The following is a 22,750-nucleotide window of genomic DNA, read 5'->3' as shown; positions in this document are numbered from 1 at the left end:
AAGCACCTTCAGTAAAATCAAGGGAAGAACAACAGAAGTACAACAAACTGATGAGCAGGAGATCTGGCACTGGCGATGTAACAGTGGGAAACATTCATCCTAAGGCAAGGTTTAATTTCCTACAGTCTCCGTTCCATGTGAGGGAATCTCAGCACGGAGATGCAGACAAGACCTGGTATTAGCACCTTACCAGAATCTGGACTGAAGGACTGCCAGGACACTGGCAAGGCAAGACAACTGCCTTAACGATTAATGCAGGAAATTTCAAATACATTAAGAGTTCAGATTAGAGAGCTACATCTGGTCTCCTCTATCAAGCCAGAAAAAGTCTAAACCCACCAATTTCTGAACCTAACAGGACAGCAAAGTTTTATACCCTTGACATAATGTGCAAAGAAGAGGGGAGGGAGAGCAACCTGAGCTTTACACAAAGAGTTCAAATAGTGTTGTCAAAGAGAAACTCTACAAAAGAGAACTCAGCTTCCACAATAAATCATCATCTTAAAATACAAGGTAAATATCCAAGGTAACCCTGCTTACAACTGTGGTGGTAAACACAGTTCAAGTGATTTTCCAGCATCAGGGAAAGGAGAAAACAAAATTCTGAAATAACAGGCTGAGAAGGTTCTTTGGTGTTATTTTAAATAATCAAAATAGTTAACAGCTCAACCACCAACGTCTTTAAAAGCATCCAGGAAGCATACCTAAAATTAACACAAACGTTCAGGAAGACAGGACATATCCTGGTGAGATCTGTTGTTTCACAAACACTACAGATGAAGCATTACTCAGCTTCTATATTGTAATTGCAGAGGAACAACCCACTAGGCTCTACTTTTAAAATGTCTCCCTACAGGAGTAGATACTTTCAATCAGTGAGGTGCCCAAGTATTTTTTTTGTCACAAGGAAATGCTTTTTCATTTGCAACTCCATTTGTCAGGATCTGGCCTAGCATACTATAGAGCAGAAATGAAAGGAATTAAATCCTCTGAGTGAAATGTTCTATGAGCAAGCAGGAGTAAGACTAAATATTGGACAATGTCCTGCAAGCCATTACTCTAGGATGCTATTGCAGGTATGCTGCACTCTGCAGTCAGAGGACTGTCAAGATGCAGTACTCACCCGTAGAAGGGAAACAAAATTAGAACTTCAACACTTTTTATAATCACAAGGAAAGTGTCTGAACGTGCAACTTCAAATTAATTTTTAACAGAGAAAATTTTATGTGTAAAGAGTAATCCACACTCTGATTAAACTCTGACTACTGGAAGCCACTGCACTGTCATAACTTTCATAAATAGCTATATAATCAAGGTATTTTTCTTAATTACCTCCATTTTTGCATTTGTCCAACGAGGCACTTCTACAATCATATTAAACAGGACCTAAAACAAAAAAACAATGACAGAACTGAAAATAAAATCCACTTTATTAGTATTTTACAATAAGACAAATTCTATTCTCTGTATTCAGCAGCAACATATATCACATCTCTCTGTTCCAGCTGCTTTTATGTTATGTACAATTTGCTTAGTTCCGCACAATGATATTCAACCTCCTTGGTTCATCCTTTCCCCACGCCACCTCTTTGAGAATACGAACAGCTACAAGTAGTGGAAATCCACATGATGTTTTTTATTCCCGTTATCAATATTATTCTTCACAAAATGTTCAGGAAGTCCATGGAATGGTTTGCCACAAGGCAGTGGTTCAGTCTACTAGTCAAAGAGGACTGGATGCTTCTATAGGACAGAGTTAGCTTCCCTCAAGCAATGGAAAGGACAATGTTTTGGTTTTTTCCCCCTGAGGATTTATTTCTCTTTTGCCCTCCTCTTTTGCCTCATTCATTTTTTTTAAAAATCCATGCAAATTCAACAACCATTGACATTTCTGATTCTCAGTCAAATCTGGTTGAAGTGAGGCAAAATGAATCCAAAAAGTGATGGCAGAGGAAGGACACGGACACAGACACCTCATGTTTGCGTTAGCCTTCTTCCTAATAGAAACAAAGTGAAAGTAGTTTTAAGAAGGGGGGTGTAGGGGGAATAAACCTAAAACATGTAAACTTTCATGCCTTTAGAAGAAAAATAAGTAATCTATGCCCTTCTTACTGAGGAGGTTAAAGTGACATTTTCCAAAGATAAAAAATCTGTGTAACTGCCATAAGGTCTCTTCTTCTGAAGCTGTTAGAGTTAAGCACCACCAAGGAGCAGAGCATTAATCGAAATGGGTAACTAGACCAAACTACCTAGCAATATCTACAACCCATTTTCTCCTAGCTTACTAAAATAACCCCCAAATATCACATTGCTTGGGACGTCTCTTCATAGCCAAAGAAAACTTGCATTGGTATTAAAAAATTCCAACAGTTCAGGAAGGACAAAATATGTTTTTGCAGAAATTTGTAGGAAAAAAAAAAATAAAGTTAAACCAACTGAAGACTTGCACTAACTCTTTAACTACACTGCAGTTAAGGCTCCAGCGGACTCTTAAATATTTGTATTTTTGCTCCTTCTATCCTGCAGCTGCAACAAACAAATACCATTACCGGGGTCAATGCCACAGCCTGATTAAAGTAATTCCAATGGTTCTATGCTCTTCTCCTCCCAAACAAACCTGGAACATGGAAAGCAAGAAAGCAAAGGATAAACCCAGCTGTCACTCAGCATTTCTCCCATGAGGTATCACAAGCTATGCACAATCCTGACAGCAAATTCCCAGTTAATTTAAATTAAATTCGCCATCCGTAAGTACTGTGCCAATATTGCAATCAGTGGCATGTCAGATGGAATCACTTTTCCTGATCAGGTCATAACCAAATAAAACAAGAAAAAAAAAAACAAAAAGAGAAAGGTGCTTCAGATCAGTTCCATAAGGTACACCTTATGTATGTAAGAACGGCTGAAACAGAGAAGTAAACAGAAAGAGCGCTCAAAAAGATGTCAACACTAAGGAAGCAGACAGAACAAAGCAACGTACATGCAGCAGCAGGTAAGGGAAGGGTTGGAAGAGAGCCAAATAAAGTCTGCACATCCATCTGGGAACACTTGGAAAAAAGAAATGCACAGCATGAAAGCCAGTGCTGACAAGAAACTCTTAGGGAACTGCCAAGCAGGTCAAAGAACTGTTCTGACTGGTAGCTACAGGCAGAAAACCTACAAACTACTCTTGGAATTATACACAATGTCTACCCCTCCACCACAATCCTGTATTTTTGTTGTTTAGATGCCACTGTACATTTTCCTGACCATGTCTAACACAATGGCTTCAGCAGCCTGTAAATCCTGGTTTGAGCTTTAATTGGTCAAGAGTTATTCCAGGTCTTCACCAAAACAACTCTCAGGGCTGGACAACAACTGGGCTGAAATGAATACAATGCTGCTCTCAAAAACAAAAAAAATCACTTGGATTTAACTCAGCTCTAAGACCAGGCCTCTATAATCTGTGGTATCAGTCAAATGTGACTTGTCACGAGTGTTAAATATGACAGCCTGACAGATTAATTTGTATGCAAAAGAATCCCTGAAAGTACTCTCTCTAATGCAAAGCTGCCACAAGCATTTACAAGAGATCAATAACTTCATGCAGTGCTTACATTTAAAAATAAAACCTTTTATTTATAGGGCAATCACATTTTCACAGTGATGAGACAGGATTCACTGGTGTGGAAAGGAGAGCACATACTAGATAATTTGATAGAAAGAGAGCAAGAAGCATACTCCTCTGGTTTTTTAGGGGTTTTTTCCTCCTCTCTCCCATCTCATTTCCCTCCTTGCCTAAATATCACCCGGGAATTTTTCCATCACTCTTATTTTCCCAGACCAAGCACCTATTCCTTCTGACCGCTTGAATGTTCTCCCCCATCCCTTGCTGCAAAACCATTCCTGCCTCAGCTGCAAACAGAAATGCAAGTGTCAGACACCACCTGTCTTCACAGATTACCATCTGCATATGCCATTCAGTGGTTAGTTTTGGATGGTGAATGCATCTGGTAATTGATATTTTTATCGTTATTTTAAATCAGTGAAACAAAAAATTCCACCTCACCAAACTCCCAAGTGAGCACTTCTACCCCCTCAAGCAATGGTGAAGATTGTTTCAACAGCCCATTTGACTCACCTTTCCAGTGAAAGAAAAAGAAAAAAGATCTCTCATGAAATGAAAACTATTGCTTTGGAAAGTTTACCATTTAACAGCCTTAGTATGACAGCAGTGAACTGGTCTGCTTATGAGATGCTGCTTACTGCTGTCTAGATTTAATCCAACTCTGCAAGCGCCTAATGTAGAAGGGACTCCACTTCATGACAGCAGACTGTACAACAGGCCAGATGGAGTAGTTCCTACAGGCTAGCCTCATGCCAACTCTGCTGGCTGACAGTTTCTTCAGAAGGAGTCTCCTGGAGCACGCAAGGAAAGAGGAGGAAACAGTTTCCTAGATTCAGAAAAAGGGACAGAACCCATCTGCTAGGAGAAGTGACCTGACAGACCCCAGAGAGACTTTCAACACAGCGTATTACATAGCTTGTTTGACTTTGGGTTAACGTGAACAAAAGATAGACATTTGTAGTTATGGTCTATTATACCTTGAAGGGGGGCAGAGGGAGGAATCCATTTGCTCACAGAAGTCAAAAGTGCATTTCCTAATTCCTAAAACTGAATACGAAAATCAGCAGAAAATTACATCAGAAGGAATAACCAGTATGTCTAAATGATATCCTTTATTTCCTAAGAACTACATGCTAAGTACTTTACATGGGAACTCACACAGGATGTAAATAAGTGTTTGCTTTATTGGGGTGTTTTCTTTAACCCTGCTTGGCAACTTATTGCATTCCATTTCAGTTGAGCATAATTTTTAACATATCGTGATACCAGTTTTGCTGAGAGAAGCAAAAAGGTCTTTTACACAGAGAACAGGAACAGTTTTTGGTTTTTGAAATAAGAAAAACACAGAAAGATAAAAAGGCACACAAATCTACTTCAACATATTCATACAGCAAGGGTTGAGAAAAGCAAGGAAATACAGACTGTTGTACCCAGGAAAACTGTGAGTCAGCGTTCTCTCCACTAAGACTGATGGCCAAAAATAACTGCTAGCTCTGGCTGTACAGATTCTTATAGAAGATAATGCATTTTGATCAGGGTTTGTTATTACAAACCTCAATATCACAGGAAGAAAAAAAAAATTAAGCACATTTCTGGCACTATTTTTACAACCTGTCCTTCTGGACTCCCATACACCCTTTTCAGAAACAATTCTTCCTTACCTAACTTTCCCTTTCCTGTTCAACTGTTTCCTTTCCCAGACTTCCCAAGTTCCTTAGCTGGTGCATTTAAGGGGAAGGTTTTGAATAGGTATGATTCTGCCCAAGGGCTGCAAGACTTAACGTTAAACTCTGAAGGCTCAGCTAATTTGAAGCAGAAGTGGAGCAACCTATGCAGACTGACGGAAGTGACAAAACAAGAGAGACAGAGGAACAGAAATTCAGTATAATTTCATAAAATGACAAACATCACCACTTTTTAAGGCCTGATTGCCATTCACCATCACCCTTGCATGACAGGGAGAAGAGATGTGCTAAAGCTTACAGTTACTTGAGTTGTTTTTATAGTAAGAGTGCTTAAAAGAAAAAATCTGAAAGCATTAGAGGGCAACATTTGGGGGCTGCTGACCCTTCCGCACTGAGAAGCTCTGAGCTCACAAGACAGAGAGAAGAAAAAGCAGCTATCATTTCCATTTCTTTTCTGTCTGCTCATTTGCAATCTTGCAGGGATTCTCATCAGCCATCAACTGAACATGGTAGCATGCACCTGAGGACTAATGAGAATGAAAAAGATGAGCTGCAGTCTAGCAGCGATGTGAACAAAGGATGATGTTTAAAAGGAAAAAAAGAAAAAAAAGGAAAAAAAGGAGAAGGAAAATAAGGACTGTCATGAAATACACCAAGAAATAAATGCAGAGGGGCTTGCTTATAAAACAAGCGCTCATGTTATAAGCATTCCCAATGTAACGCTTGCTACAAGGTATTTGCCAATGAAAACAACAAACCAGATGCCAGCGACATCTGGAGCAAATATACTGTATCTAAATGAGAAGTCAATGGAACTTCTCCAATATAAATTAACACGCCACACAGCAAAAAAGGAATGCAGTGCCCAGCATAAATACAGAGTGCCTGCGGCCTCTTCATAGTGTACCTCCCTCACGTTATAGTGAAAAGGGAATCACGAACACTACCTAAGTTTTTACCCACAGGTATCCCAAAAGTGGTGTCAGGCATATTCTCTGATAAACTAGTTACTGGACACATTCACCTGCAAAACTAGTCAGTGTACAACCATGACATGAATGAAAATGAAACACTGACTTTCTCAAGTTTAAGGAACCATCAATTTGAAGTTAAGCTTGATCAAATCACTGATGCAACTTTCTCAATAAACCAACTCTACTCCAGTAGATTTTAACTGGACCACTGAGTGAAGATTACTTCTATTCTCAGTATTTGTTAATCTATAAGAACACAAAGCAAGGCTTGCAGCTATTGGACACATCCACAGAAAAAGTCTGGGCAAGTTCAAGCATCAGGATGAAGGCTTCGCTGATAATCTAAAATTTGGAACACACAAGTCCCTGAACACACATAATGGACACACTACAGCCCAGGTTACATATACCAAAAAAATGTCTAACATGACCAAAGAAGGTTACAGAGGGTGTAGTTAAGACAGAATACAAAGTCAGTACAAAGTCTGCACCTGTACTGCACTGAAAATGATGACAGCTTTTCCTTTCTTATGAAACGTACTGACTTTATCATAAGACAACTCTGACACCAGTTTTGAATACTGTTCCAAGCGTGAGGCCTTCTATCAGAGAACCTGTTCAGACTACATGACCACTCTGATGACCCCTTATATCTCACCTGACTAGTTCATTTATCAGATGTTTTTGCCTGACAGGAGCAATTCAACTGAAGTCCACAAGGGCATTCCAGCACTGTGCAACCCACAGGATGCAACAAAACAAAAGCTGTCTTGTTTCTTTCTTTGTGTATTTTTTTTTTCAAATACTCTTATGGGTGTCTGCAAGTTAGAGGACTACAATCTCTACATGCTTGGACAGATTCCTTACCAAGGCCAAGATTTTAAACAAAACTTAGTATTCAAGAACACCTGAGTCCTCTGAATGACACGACATGGGAATACTTTACCAAAGACATACAATGACAAGTAGATTAGAAACCCTTTCACTACAGCAGGGAAGCAACATGTCACACCTGTCTTGAAAAGAAAACAGTGACCTCTTCAAACATTCTTCCTGCTAGACATGGAAGACCATATTCAACAATCAGGCTCTGACAGTTTTGACTGTAACCACAGTGGGAACACCCACTCTTCCAGACAACAGATGTGAAACTTTTGATACCTTCCACAGAGATTTACTTGGGCAGTAGATTCCAAGTGCTTGCAATGCTTAAGACAAAGCAGAGGTTCAGATAGCAAGCTGGTAATAATTTTGAGACTGAAGCTGAATATGATTTCTTTCAGCATAGTTTCTCCCTCAAAATAACTTCTCTCTAGTCTTCAAAGAGCCAAAAAACATCTGTGAAAGCAAAAAGATCAGTTGTCAACAGTGGCTGCAAAGCTAAATTTAACTGAGATTTGGGAAGGTCTAAAATGTTAAAAAAAATGGCTGCACTGCTGAGAACAGTTCATACAGAAACACCACAGTGTTTCCCTTAGAACTACAAGCCGAGACTGCAAAACAGCTAAGAGACTTGTACAACGTGCATTCCCCTATCCCACGAACGTTGAAAGCTAAAACTCCTCTATTTTGAGACCGTCTTTTCTGGCATCAGGAATGCCAAGAACAATTTAAAGTAGATTAGACTGAAGAGACTCATGCAGAATTATCTTCATTTTCCACAGCTGAACTGCCATTTGATGAACACCAGTTCAGCATAATTTAACACACACTCTTAAAAGGGCTTGCCCTTGTCAAGAGTAACAAATAACTGCCACACTAAAACCACAAGTTTTAAAGATGCCACCGTGTTTCCAGGGCAAAAGAAACAATCACCTTTGAATCCTGGACAAATTCAGTGCAAGGATCAACTGAACACCAGGTACCAATAGTACCCTTTGCATCCCTAGACAAGAGTAAGGAGTACAGCGCTTCAAAGGTCTTCAGAAATCAGTACATGGCATTAAATTCCTCATTTTCCCTTTATCCCTTGATTAAGCTCTGCTTTCCCTACATACAAGCACAAGGCATGCATTTCTCACCAAGCCAAGGTGAGGAGAGTTGCTGAAGAGCCCAGTGTAAGAAGAAACTGCTTTCCTGAAGCCAAAGATCCCTCTATATTCTCTCTTATCCCCAACCCCCAAAGATGATGATGAGAAAGGGTTTTCTAAATGATTTGCATTCTCACATTTCAACATCTAAGTAAACACCAAGCATGTTTGGAAACCCTCTAGCCTGCACATTTGCTTGCTTACTTGCATCAGAAGCCCACAAAGACTGCAATGTACATTCGCCTTTGCTCATTTTCTGTAGTTCTATTAAACCACAGTCCAGAGTGCTCTCACAGCAGGAGTTATGTGAAGCAGCTCTGGAGCTGGCTACACTGGCCCAGAAAGCAAGAGCTGCTCAACCTCACTGGCATTTTTCCCCCGGGCTCCATAGGCTGATCCAGAGATCAATAAAAACGGTACTACAAACGTGGTTTTCAACAAACTATCATGCTTCCCACTACACAGACAAATGCAGTTTTGAACAGTTTTAGACACTGCATAAACAAGCTTTGCACCTTTGCAACCAGCTGGTATTGTCACAGTATTCATAAGCAGGTAAGAAACAGAATACTTGACTTCCAGCAAGAGCAGTAATTAAGAACTCATGTTGAAAGACAAATGATTTTTGAGAAAGGCTACTGGCACATACTCTTTCTCCTCAAGAGTTCACCTCTCAGGCATGATTCTACATCTACTAAATAGTATTTAAATGGGCATCAAGCAACAGGAAATCTAAAAAGCATTACCTAGGCATTGTAGCTTGAATGAATCACAGGGCAAAGGGAGCGGAAATACATAATGCAGGATTGCGCGGGGACCGTTGTACAGCAGAAGAACCAGTGTACCACAGACTAGTTGCAAAACTATGAGAACCCAGACAGTTAGGACAGTTCTTTCACATCGGATGGGTAGTTACAGTTTTGCAATATGACTGGCCAAACAGAGATGAGAAGATAAAGGCTGGGGCACATACACGCCCCCACACATCATGGCCTTAAAGCATAGTTTGTTTCTTCAACCCCCCCCCCCCGCCCACTTTCTTCTACTAAGTTTTAGGTACTCCTATGACAGGGAAAGCACTGAAAAAAATGCTGTATTTTGGAAAATACATTTGCACAAACAAATCTTGTTTCACAAAAAAAGCCTGAGCAGACCTTCCGTGGTTTTGGGGGCTTCTGTTAGGCTTAACTTCTGTGCTGGTTAATGCTAAACCATCAGTAGATGTGATTGATTGCTCTTTGGGCTTCCCAGATGAGTACAGAAAACCACATATCCTCAGTGCTAAAAAGCAGATACTAAGTCTAATTTCTGCTCTAACATACTTAGGATTTCTGAAGTTTTGTATATATATCAAAGATTACCCACAGTGAGAGCATAATGAATATTTCATTAACAGAGGTTTTATTGCAAATGTTTCAGAATGCAATAGCAGAAAAGATACCATATCTATGCTGCAATAGTCATAACGAACCTTTCAAAGAGTGGTACAAAAGTGTTTGCCTTTGAGAACATCTTGATGAATAAAAGAATGCTGACATTTCTGGCCCATTCAAAGAGGAGATCATTAAATCGCTTTAAGCCTTCTCCTCCTAGAAGACTTGCATTTGAAGATATGTCAACTCTATTCAGTGAGAGCAAGTTCACTTTGCAGAATAGCATAGTGATGTGGGAAAGGAAATAGAGGGAATAGTTAAAACCAAAATGAAAAACTTAGCAGTACCTCAGTTCCAGTAGTCTTTGACCTCTTTGCAGGAATCTCTTTATCCTATAGGGAAAGAGTGAAGTAAAGAAGTGTACAAAGAACATTAGAGAGCAATACTATATTCACATAAATACAGACAACAGCAGTTTTCAATGCAATTGGAACATCCCTTTGTGAGCATAAAGGCCTAAACTACAACTTTTAGAAGGACTCAGTTGTGATTCATTGTGAAATTATAACCTTAGAGATGTTAACAGAGGAAGATAAAAATGTACAAGGACACATCCACTTTCTCCCAGCCACTGAAAAATTTAAGCAGCAATTTAGGCCTGCCCTCAACTGATTAATAACACAGTCATCCTTCTGTTCAGTTGAAAAAGATAAAAAACAAAATAAACAAGCAAAACTAGTATGGAAAATAAGGCTGGGGTTATCCGTCATAAAATAAAGTCCACAAAGCTTAGAGCAGGGGAGGAGAAGAATATAACATACAACTCCTGAAATCCTCCTCTTGCAAAGAAAGCAAAATTAACAGAGACCTTCACAATGACTCCCTTTCTTGCTCCCCCCTCAGGCCCCTATATCCTGTGGAATGCTCTTTCCTTGCTCACACACCAAAATGAAAGCCTCTCCACATCCATCAGATATCGCTGTACTATAATTTATTCTACAGAAAAATCACAGACTATAATCCACCCCTCCGAACCTTAAACTCTAGATGCAGGGACAGCAAGGCCCCCAGGGAATATGTGATGAAAATGCCCCGTTGCTCTTGCAGCAATAGCACCCACTGAACAGAGCATCTTAGTAACGACTCTCTGAATGAGACTTACCTCTTCCATTGACTAGCAAGCTTAGGGTCTGCTGATCAAAAAGGTTTCATGCATATTTTTAATCTCTCAGTTTAAATAATTCAAGAGATTGGTTCATTAGTTCAAAAGTCTCAATTTGAACATGTTACAACTGCTGACCTTTCTCACCATTCATATCATCCATAGAGACCCAGCAACAAATCAAAAAAATGGCCGAAACCCTCCCAACCTGTTTGTGTAACAAGCATACCATAATAAGCAAACCTAAGTCTAAACCAAAGACTGGCAGTTCCCACCGGTGACACATAAAACAGGCGTTTCATTATTGCTATAATGAAACTCCAGGGAGTGTGGCTAACAAGACGTGAAAGTGCTCAGCTGCACCTCACGCCTTGTAATTCTCCAAAGGTGCGATTACCACTTCTCTCATGGGCATTATTGTTGGCTTCCAATTATAATGCTCCTTTTGGGAATTAAAGAAATACACCATAAGTTACATAAGCATGTGCTGTACATCTCCTACTGCAAGGAAATGTACACTTTTAATTGCAGATGTAGAAAAATGCCAATTTAAGAGTAATAGTAGAAAATGAATTCAAGCACACAAACACAAACCTTAAACACAGAGGAGAATTAACACAAGATACAGTGGCTCCCCCACCCTCAATCACCTGGAGACTTAAAGAGACACCTAGGCTTGTCTACACAGTAGTCATTATGTTTCAGTGCAAGTTACTGAACTCAGCAGAGAAAATTTGGTGGGGTTATTGTGCTTGTACTATGTAAGAAATCAGCCTGGGTTAAAGTGGTCCTTTCTGATGCTATACATTTGTCTGTTAATTGCTTAAAAAAAAAAAAAGCTTTTAAAAACTGCATTTTTACCTAAAGAACACCAGCAAAACTGTTATCAACTTGAAATTAGTTGTGTTTAAAGGCATAAATACATACCTCTTTAGATCCAGCAAACAGTGGAATGTCATGAAACGGGGAAATATATTTACCATCTGCATTCTCTGAAAACAAAACAAAACAAGGTAGCATTACAAATCTAAAGATAAGATGTTGGTATTGCTATTACACATTACAGAAACGTATGATATGCAACAATTACAAATCAGTTAAACTTCTTAATTCCAAGGGCTAAAAAATAACCTATGCGCAGGACAAGGAATTTGATTGTTTGACAAGGATTCATCAGAATCAAAATTATTGCTTTGGTATTCAATTTGACCCTTCTGACTACCTGGTAATAGAAGCTATGTAAAGATGAGAAGATCCTTTCATTCTCTTTTATCCTCCTCCCCAGCAATACACAACCATTAATACAGAAAAAAATACCAAGAGAACCTCATCTCCATGAGTGATCAGTGAATTCATCCAGGTTTCTAGCAATGCTGCCCTTGCGATTTCACTGTATTTCTAATAAACTGAGTTTCACGACCACAAAGAGAAAATCCCAACAGAGTAGGACAAAGTTTGACCAAAAGAATAAGTGAGGGATGGATGGGATAATTGCTCAGGCCCTAGACATGAAACACCAAGGCTCAAAACCAGCAGAAATTGACATAACTTAATGGAGGCCCAATCTGCATCTCAGCCTTGTTCCCACTGCAGAAAGGAACAAAATTCACTCGAGTGGCTACTTAAGTTTTTCAAACTACTAAGAAATTTTTCAACATACTAAAAGCCCAAGTACTGCATCGAAACAGAAACATCAACAATATAAGGTGCTAACACAAATCCCAAGGAATTTCTCCTCTGCTAGCATCCCTATTCACAGTAAAGGGAAAAGCAGACAAGGGACTTCATTTAGCTTTGGACTGTACTTTGACCACCTCAGCAGGAGTAAATGGTAGTTGGTTTTGCAACTCCTGGAAGCCTCCAGGATGCTCCTCCCAAATAAAACAAAGTTTAGTGGTAGGCTGCTTATTCCCACTAACTACAGTGACTTTCTCTAGATGAACTCCTGCGCTGGCAGCCCCCTAGGGACTGAGCACAAGGGAGCTCTGGCAGGACACTGCCAACGCCTCTGCATCTCGCACACCAGCGGACGTCAGAATTAACTGCTTGTAAGTCAACGGACCAAAACCGTACAAGACCACTGCTAGAGAAGTGGCATACAAACAGACAACACTGTTACTAAAATGCGTAATACCGAGCCTGCACACCACCAGCTCTCACTGGGTTTTGAGAAGCCCTCTGGAGCACTGCCCATGCCCTCCCGGTGCCACTTGCTGCCGCTGGCCCCACAGGTCCCTCGGGGCTGGAGCCCCATGTTTTGGATGCCACCCTGCCCTCACCGTGACGTTTCTGGAGGGAGGGCTGGCCTGCTCACTGGGGACAGGCCGTGCTCCCACTGGGCTGTCATACCGCCGAAGTAAGGCGAAGCAAGGCTCCCACGGCCAAGGCTGTCCTTGGGCTCCCAGAGCGCCCCGTGGCCTTTGCGCCCAGGCTGCCACAACACCGCACGAGGCAGCGCTTCACCCCCGGCCCCCCCAGCACCTCTTCCCCCTCCAGCGGCCTTCGCGGGGCTGGGGAAGGCCACGCCTGGGCCGCGCACACCAGCCTCCAGGACCGAGCAGGCCCACAGCATCCCCTGCAGAAGTGGATCTGCCAGGAAGCCCCCTCGCTCTCCACAGAAGAACTACACCCCCCCGCCCCCCCTGGAGGGGGTGGGGGCTCAGGGGCGACACCTCAGCCAGCCCGAGGGACCTCGGCGGGAGCGGGGAGCCGCCGCCTCTCCCCACCGTGCAGCACCCCGCGAGGCGGGGAAGGAAGGGGTTTTATCGAGCCCGGGGGCTACTACTTACTAAAGTAGAGGCGGTAATCGGGAGAGTTAGGCCGCCCCCGCTGCTCCGTGCCGTAGCGGGCCATGGCGCCGAGGCAGCGCCGCGGCGGCCGCCCCCACCCCCGCGCCGCCGCCGCCAGCAGCCGCACCAGCCCCGGCGGCGCGCGCATGATGGCGGCGGCCGCCTTCCCTCCCCTTCCTGCGGTCGCCGGGCCTGCGCTGCTCGGGCCTGCGCTGCTCGGGCCTGCGCTGCGCCGCGCCGGCCCCCCCCCCCTCCCCCGGCCCCGCCTGCCCCCACCGGGAAACCTCGCACAGCGGCGAAGGGTGATGGCGGTCGCCGGGGGCTGCTCCCTGTCCCCTCCCGCCTCACCGGCGACGAGGGAGAGCCGCCGCCTCGCGCCCGGCCGCGGCTGCCACCTGAGGGAGGGCACGACCGTTAGCCCCAGAGGCCCAAAATGGCGGCACCGGCGGCACAGGCTGCGTTGAAAGGGCGGCAGTGTGGAGGAGGTTTTTCCTGAGGGGGTGGCTGCTGCTGGGACCAGGCGCTGCTCCGTGTTCCCTGCGGGCCCCCGGAGGTGGCTGCTTCCCCCTGGCGAGGCCAGGGTCAGCACCTCAGGGGAAGAAGGAGGCTGTAGGGTGACCGCACAGGCCCGGCCTCAAGGGAGGGCTCCATCGAGTAGAAAATAATGAAGAAAAAAACCAAAACCCACTTGAGGTGGCAAGTGTCTCCCAGCCGGAGCCAGGCAAGCCTGGGCAGGTGGTACTCCGGCTGTACCTATGCTGAGGTGCTTTCAGGCCACCAGCACTGTCAAAATTGTGGATGCAAAATTAGGGGTGATGGTAGCAGGATTGTTATCCTTACCCAAGGCCCGTGTCGGTGTGAAGACCCTACCCTGCTGCTCCCTAGGGAAGGAAGCATTTATTTATTCCTGGCACGCAGTTTTATGTCACCCAAGCCAGTCTTATAGGCGGGCTATTTGCATGGATTCTCAATGGTAAATGCATTTTTATTTTGAACCCTGCTGACACTTAAATTAGATTCTCATCTGTATTCAGGTTGTGCTGTTTTTAAAGCTTATTACCCCTACATAAGATCTGATTACTTTGAATTCTCTTTTCATTGATCCTTGAGGAGGATTTTGAATTCATTTCATCTGTCGATATGGGTGGTAGTTCTTGGAGTAGTGCTTCTTATTCATGGATCTTTCAAAAATTCCTGAAAAGGGGCATATACCACTATTTGCATTTTATTGATGGAGAAACTGAGGCAAAACACTTTTTGTTGCTGTCGTCACTCTTAAATCCCAAGCCAATAATCTTGTGTATTCATCTCTAAAAGTAGTCAATATTAGCTTTGAATTTTAACTCTGATTCATAGAATCATTTAGGTTGGAAAAGACCTTTAAGATCATTGAGTCCAACCGTCAACTGTGCCCACTAAATTTGAATTACCCTGAAAGATTTCTGCAGGATAACTCCATGTTACCCTGATTATTTTATACAGTATTTTAAATGTTATTGGGCATCATTTATTTGCAGCAGAAAGGCTAAGTCAATCTCTTCCATCAGATTTGAACAGCATATAACTTCTTCTTCCCTTTATTTGTCCCCTCGACTGTTTGGTAGATTGGGCTTCAAAAGCGTCAGGATTGTCTGTTCAGTGTGTGGAGTAAGGACCCAGCATTATTTTACACTAGAGTGTTTGATTTTCATGATGGCCTCAGTCACTGTTCCCCCATGATGTGTTAGTTGCTGCTCTGGATCTTGAAGGGAACTGTATTCTAGTGCGTGGATTTTCCATGACAATGAAGGCTGGGGGGGGGGGGGGGGGTGCTATGGTCTCCTCTGATTTGTGCCACTTCTTGCTATATTTGTCACAACAGACTTATCTCTAGTAGAACAGAGAGGATATTTTGCAGACCCATTACCCACCTCCACAGAAGCTGCAAAACAGTACTTGGTGTTTCACCAGAGGAGTTGGTGTATTTCTTCACTGAGTTCACCAAATGCAAGGTTTTCAGGGGTAACCTCCTCAACTGGACATGTGGGGGTGAAATTCTTTATGTATGGTCTCTGTTTGAAGTTCTTCATTTTTTAATTTTGTCAGGGGGGCAAATCATCTGTTTTTCATGTGGAATAATAAAAAAAAAAATTGTAGAGAAATTTCTTCTATTATAAAAAAAAATCTATTCTGCTCTTTCTTTGAGTTGGCCTGCTGCTCAAACAGGCAAGGTTAAAAACAAACATGTGCCATAGGCCTAGCCTTCCACCTCTGCTTAGTTCTGAGGAATCTGGATTTCATTTATGGGAGGTTAGAGCCTTTGAAAATCACTTACTGAGCACACACATAGTATTTTTACACTTGCAAAGCTGGCAGTTGGGTGTAAGGTTATTCTAGAAGGAGTCCAATATATATTTATTTCCCTATACAAGCTGGGAAATGAAATACACTGCTGTGGCCAGGAGTCCCTGTAAGATGCACAAAGCCTGAGCGTGGAGTTCTCCATTGCCTTGTGTTGTGAAGGTGGTCTTATCTAAAGCTTTCTCATATGTAATGGGAAATCAGCTGTGAAACACTTGGAATTTATGAAATATGAAAGAGTTTCTGTGCAGGCGCTTTTTAGATGCATAAATAGATGCCATCATGTTACCTAGCAAGGGTAGATGATGCAGCATGTCGTGGTTTAACCCCAGCCAGCAACTAAGCACCACGCAGCCGCTCACTCACTCCCCCCCCATCCAGTGGGATGGGGGAGAAAATCAGGAAAAGAAGTAAAACTCCTGGGTTGAGATAAGAATGGTTTAATAGAACAGAAAAGAAGAAACTAATAATGATAATGATAACACTAATAAAATGACAACAGTAGTAATAAAAGGATTGAAATGTACAAATGATGCGCAGGGCAATTGCTCACCACCCGCCGACCGACACCCAGCCAGTCCCCGAGCGGCGAATCCCTGCCCCCCTACTTCCCAGTTCCTAAACTAGATGGGACGTCCCATGGTATGGAATACACTGTTGGCCAGTTTGGGTCAGGTGCCCTGGCTGGGCATGAGAAGCTGAAAAATCCTTGACTCTAGTCTAAACACTACTGAGCAACAACTGAAAACATCAGTGTTATCAACATTCTTCAGATACTGAACTCAAAACATAGCACTGTACCAGCTACTAGGAAGACAGTTAACTACATCCCAGCTGAAACCAGGACAAGCAGAAAAACACACAGAAACCCTGTTAATGCTCCCAGAGCAGAGAACATGATGTTTTAGTACTCTAAGGTATCCAAAATTCTCTTAGTACTGCAGAAATAATACTAATAAAGCTTTAAATAGGTTTGACTGTATTTCTTGGTATCATACATTATATTACACAGAATATGGCAGAAGTACACACAGTACTCCTCAAGTCAGATTTGAGTAAGACCAGCTTCCTGGTTAGAATAAATTTACCTAACATTCTTGAATCTTTGAAACAAATGAATGTTTTGGTTCCACTATCTACCTTAAGCAAATTCTCCAGAATTACCAGGGATTTTACTACCAAGGTATTATTTCACCTCTTTTTATTCCCAAGCATTTTACATCCCGCTTGTTCAAGTATCACTCCAATTGGGCCAGCAAAAGGCATGTATAAGACTGATCCCATTTATTGACCTTGAAACAGCTCCCACTGAAAGACAATGAAAATATTGCTATTTATTTCAATGGAATTAGAACCAGGTCCTTAAGACTTAAGTAGGACTTACATGGTACTTAGGTTTTATGCTTGCCCTCTGCACAGGGGTGAATCTCATTCCAGCAGAATGCCACTGGAGTATAGCAAAAACTCAGCAGCAGTATAATCACCTAAGCCTGAAGGACATCCTTTCTTTAAAAGTTTGTACTCTGCAGTGTACATTTACATTTATTTTATATATATTTTTGCATATATACACACACAAGCATATATATATAAAATGAATGTTTTGCCCATGAAAATGCTGTGCAAATTAAATGCAGAAAACATTACAATTTTTGAAAAAAAAGTTTCCCTTCCTCCTGAATGAAAATCATTTTCATCTTTTCAGCTAATAAGGCTTTGAAGAACTTCATTAGTACAACTATGTGCTATTTCAGTGCGTTTGCTCTTGACTGGTGATCACATCATTATCATTAACTTTTGCTCTAATATGACTTCTACATCCATGGCTTATAAAACCATTAATCTGAAGGAACCAGCTCCTGCCAGCCTTCTGTTTTGCTGCTACCCGTGTGCAAAAGGCCAGCAGCCATGGACAGCCTTCCTCCTCGTCCAGCCGCCTCTGTGGAACAGGTCACCGCCTTCACTTGCTTGCCAGTGCTACACTCATTCAGCCATCACCATCTCACCAACGTGCTGATGGATCAGCTCGTATCAGTGCTCCCTAGTTCAGATCAAGCCAAGCAAAGCTAGCTGAGGCAGTCTGGGGACGTGGGCTAAGTCAGTCAGGCTGCTTTTCAGCCGAAGCAAGTTAAGCATGAACAACTCCTGCAGATCTTTGCACTGACAGTTTGCAGCAGGAGGAGGACGAGTTGTTCAAGTCAGTAATCTCTTTCATTGGCACAGCTGGATTTGGGAGAGAACGTCTACGTGCAGCCTACTCACACACGTATTTGCATTTTACGTGCTGACAAATGCCTGATGGCAGCAAAAGACTACATCATCTAACTAAAAGGAACAAATTGTGTATTTCAGTAACCAGAATTAGGTTTATCAGGTTATGTTACTTTCCATCCCAATGTGAATAAAGACTGAGGCTCCTATCCCAAAGAAACTAAGTACCTTGGGTGAGATTTCAAACCCTTTTTTGTAGTGGTGAACTCACTTCAGTAAGTCTATTGCTTTAAAAAGGCTGATCCTCTGTATTTACGCAAAATTCAGTTTTGGTCATGATATTCACTATCGTGTATGGGAAGACGTCAAGTTTATACCCTGGGTTTCTTTGAATAAACTGTTTCTCTGAGCTGTTAGTTTTGTTTTTAATGATGCTTTTCATTAGGCTCCCCGTAATGTGTGTTAGAATTCACTTGCCAGATTAACTTCTCTGGACCTCTGCCTAGAAAGCGATTTGCCTATCAAGAGGCCAGGACACTGTGGCTGAGTCAAGCTTTGTAGGATATGCCCACTTCTTCCCTCCTGGGCATCTGTACTGAGTTCATTTTAAGCCCCATGAACCAAGGATTTTCAGCCTACTGTAACTCCCACCAAAACTTCATTTGTGAGTATGAACTGAAACTTAATTTTTTTTTAAGACTCTTATCTTTGTTACTCCATCACAAAACAGAAATCACCAAATAGTCTTCTTTCCTGTTCATTCTTTCATTCATTCTTTCACATATGTGCACATACACAAAAAGAGAAAAAGGTTCCAGTTCAGCTATAAAAATACTGTCTGGAAACATGAAGTTTTAGTGCGAAGCTGCAAATCCATAATCATTCAAGATAGGGAACTAGAAGGAAAATCTCGTCTATTGCTCGTGATAGTAATTTTTAGGCTCCATTCCCCTCTTGATTTGTGAATTGCCAGCCATAAGGTTCTCAAAGAATCCCACAGAAAATATTTCATCTTTGGTAATTTCTACACCCCCCCTATTTTACATGGAAACATAACAATAATGAAGATTCATCTTCTTGTCCTTTTATCTGTGCCTCACTCGCGTGCTTGTCTTTCCTCATTAGCTTTGATATCACAGTGCCATCTACTTGATCAACAGAGTCAGGTTATTTTCCTTAGAAAATAACTGTGTGGCTGTAATGCCAAAGAAATCAAAGGGCTGCTGGGTTTCTTAGCGAGTTCCCCTCTCCTCCGCACCTCCTAGCCCTTTCAAAGCAGCACTGCCCTTAGATGTGCGCCTTTGGGAGCTGGCCTGCCTCCGAGCCTGTTTCACAGACCGACACAAAGCCCGGCTGGCAGTGACAGACCCACTGCTGCTGCGAGGACAATTTGAGCCCTGCTGACCCTTCTCTCAGCATCCCCTATCCTCTCTGCAGGTGTTTCGTTTGAAAGCCGGGTCACTCTCTGTAGGCAGAAAACGCGTCAGCCTTTTCTGTCTGTAAACTGGGGCAGAGGCTTTGTTCGGAGTAAGAAAGCATCACAGCAGTCGGAGGAGATGGATTGCATAGCCTGATAGGTTGAGCCATCCCTTCTTAAAAATATCCACAGCCTAGCCTGAGCCCTGGCAGGCATATTCTTTATGAATTTCTCCTACAAATATTTAGACGAGAAACACTGTAGACAGGGCTAAAAGAAATTATCGCTGTGCACTTACTTCTAAAGACCTGTTTCTCTACAGGAATCACCAGTCTGGCAAGATCAACAGTAGGAGTGAAGGTGACACTGCCACACTAAATAGCTTTTCACCTACAAGACAGGCTTTTTTCTCTTTTTGTACTATTGAAAGGTGTTTGAAGTTTTTTTTCTATGTATATTTCAAAGTAATTTTGATTCATTCACTGTGAAAAATCAATGTGTAGACTCCAGTTTTACCTGTCCTTAAGCCTTCCCTTTTTATTGCTTTTATCCTCACCTGCCACTCTGTTCTTATCTTACCAGTATAGCTGCAAACAGGTAGGGTGTACGTACTAGCAACTTTCCAGTGCTCAAAGTCCTTGGCGGGCCTTACGTGTGATTGTTGTTATCAAAGCCTCAACTTTTTGTGCCTCAGAAGACATCTTTGCTATGACTTGTGCACAGAGGCAGAGTGACAAGAGATATGGGCTTGTCTTTATATGCACCTAGGCTTCCTCGTATGGAGGCCGGGAGCTATAAAAACATCTATGCTCTTTGCTGTCGTGCTCCGCCTGTGAGGAGGGTAGGACAGCTTTCTGCAGCAGTACCATGGTACTTTTCTGCTTCTCCACTGCCTGTTGAGTGTAATCGCTTTACGTGGGCAAAATTGGTGCCGGCCGGTGAAGTCACTCTGCAGCTGTGTATTGAGACTCTCTTTTCGCTTGGTGCCTGTGCTGGCCATTGCAGTGAACGAGCTTCAAAATGGCAGTCTGGTGTCATTGACATAGGACTCCAGCAGTGGTCTGTGCCTCCACTCAAAGGGAACAGGCACGGTAGTCAGGCCACACCAGCATTTTTCATATATGCTCTGCGATACTAAGTTATAAAGAAATCTTCTGTAACAGCTGTGAGGTATTACAAGAAAACAAATAACTGTTTGCTTACTTAATGGCCATCAGTCTTGATGGCGCTTCTGGTTAGTTTATAGCTCAGGACTGAGATAAATGTTAGCATTGACCGTACAACAATAAGCTCTTATATGTGTCTAATACAGTTGCTTGGGAACACAATGCCAATATTTTCCGTGTTGACACCAGCACCTGTTCTATCTCTTAAGCGGGGTGGCTTCCGTGCAAATAACTCCTATGTGAGTGCTCACATCAACTGGGTTCCAGTTTGCTTTGTAGAATTAAATGAGCGGAACATAGAGCGGTTAAAGAGATTTTCACATTAATTGTAAAAAGAGCATTTTGTCCGCCTAGATGCCAACTATTCCCTCTTGTCTTATGGATTAGTGACTTTGATGCTGCTTAACCATCAGTTCTTACCGGGGCCAGAACGGAGCAGGAGTAATTTGGAAATTGAGAGAGGGTTGCTCATACTATTGAGTGGCAAGTGAAGTCGAGTACTTCACATGCAGTTCTGACTGTGCTTTCTGTGGCATTTTGTTACAGTCCAGGTAAAGTACAGTAAACAGTGATAAGAGTTTATAGGGGTTTCTTGCTCAGAGATGCATCTGATGATTGTTTTTACATATTCCTCCTACTGACTGCACTGGCGCAGCCCACTAGTGTAAAACAATCATTGGATTTAATGTGACGATGGATAAACCAGGATGTCTCAAACATCCCTCCCTCCAGAGGCGATAGGGAAGCCACCGGTCCTGAATGCGTCTCCCTTACTTGGAGTATTACAGAAGACATGCTATTTTGACCCTTTTCTGTGCTGAGTGGCACAGAGGAGATGTTTTGAAGTTGCAGAAAGTACTCATCTACATTTCCAAACTGTGGTGTAAGCTAGCTCTGGGCTGCTGGCTGCCTCAGAAATAGTGCAGCCAGCTGAAGCCAGGTAAACCATTGCAAGTACAAAGGCAGCAGCAAACCACAGCCGGCTTTCCTTGCAACCGTTCCCTTGCTGAACGAACACATACCTTTTCACACCCTGTGACTGAGTTGAGGAGGAAGAGGAAGACAACTTTTGCATGTGGGTAGTTTGCTGTCGTAATAAACACCTGAGCAAACTTTACTATATCCTATCTTGGCTGTAACTCTGCATATGTGGCAGAGAGCCTACAAAGCCAAGAATTTTATAAAGTTTGTTCTTCCACCTCCACCCAGCCAAAATATATTCCCCAGTTCTCCCCCAAACCATCTTGATTTAAATAAATATAAGGAAATCTCATATAAATGATGGGACCTGTGTCTTCTGAAAAGCACGACACCATAAAATCCTGGCTGGGGGAAATACCTTCTCTGAGCAGTGCTGGCTTAAGCAACCACCAGCCCTACCCACAGCTGCTCACATGTGCCCCTGCATCATCCCCTGCCTCATGCTGCCACAACTGCTTGCGTAGCTGGGTGATGAACTAAACAGGAACACAGATCCAGATGGAAAATAGCCCAGGGGAGAGGGGGGAGGGAGGGAGTTTCCAGCCAGATCAGTTCCTCCATCCCAAATGCGGGTGTTTACACCCTGCAGCAATAGTGGGAACAAAATTATTCGGGAAAGGGGGGCAGTTGGGGTGGTGACTGTTTAAACCAGTTTTACCACCTTAGCTGAACGCTAAGCCATTGCTTCAAAAAAAAAACCCTCAGGAAGTCTCCAGTGTAAGGAAATGGGATGGTTGATTTCCCTCAACTCCCGCCTTAATCTGTTTATTTGTTGCTGGCTCTTTGATGCTTGTCACAAGGGTGTCACTGCTCTGTCCCTACCTATGCCTCTCCTCACTGTCACCACTGCTTTGCCTTTCAAGGAACTTTTGTGGCCTGACTTGCAAAACAAAGAGTTTCTTAGGGAATATCAAAGAGGAGATGAGATGTAACACATGGATTGCCTACGTAATACATGACTTCTCTGTGCGAGCACAAAGTCTTCCCGGTATTCCCTTTGCCACTTTATTCCTCT

The 22,750-nt window shown here is 42.7% G+C and overlaps 1 protein-coding gene across 1 annotated transcript in view; it reads right to left on the bottom strand.

The window, feature by feature from the left end:
• PPA2 (inorganic pyrophosphatase 2) overlaps window positions 1–13,785 on the bottom strand; it is a 38,743-nt gene extending 24,958 nt beyond the window's left edge. The window contains exons 1-4 of the mRNA XM_069783350.1: window positions 13,621–13,785; window positions 11,759–11,823; window positions 10,017–10,061; window positions 1,333–1,386 (exon numbers count right to left, since the gene is read on the bottom strand). Coding sequence (XP_069639451.1) covers window positions 1,333–1,386; window positions 10,017–10,061; window positions 11,759–11,823; window positions 13,621–13,768 — 312 coding nt within the window. The 5' untranslated portion in view covers window positions 13,769–13,785. The remainder of the gene's footprint in view (window positions 1–1,332; window positions 1,387–10,016; window positions 10,062–11,758; window positions 11,824–13,620) is intronic.
• Window positions 13,786–22,750: the final 8,965 nt, after the last annotated feature.

Source organism: Haliaeetus albicilla, chromosome 1, assembly GCF_947461875.1.
Source record: "Haliaeetus albicilla chromosome 1, bHalAlb1.1, whole genome shotgun sequence".
Lineage (NCBI taxonomy): Eukaryota > Metazoa > Chordata > Aves > Accipitriformes > Accipitridae > Haliaeetus > Haliaeetus albicilla.
This window is presented reverse-complemented; position numbering and strand designations above follow the sequence as displayed.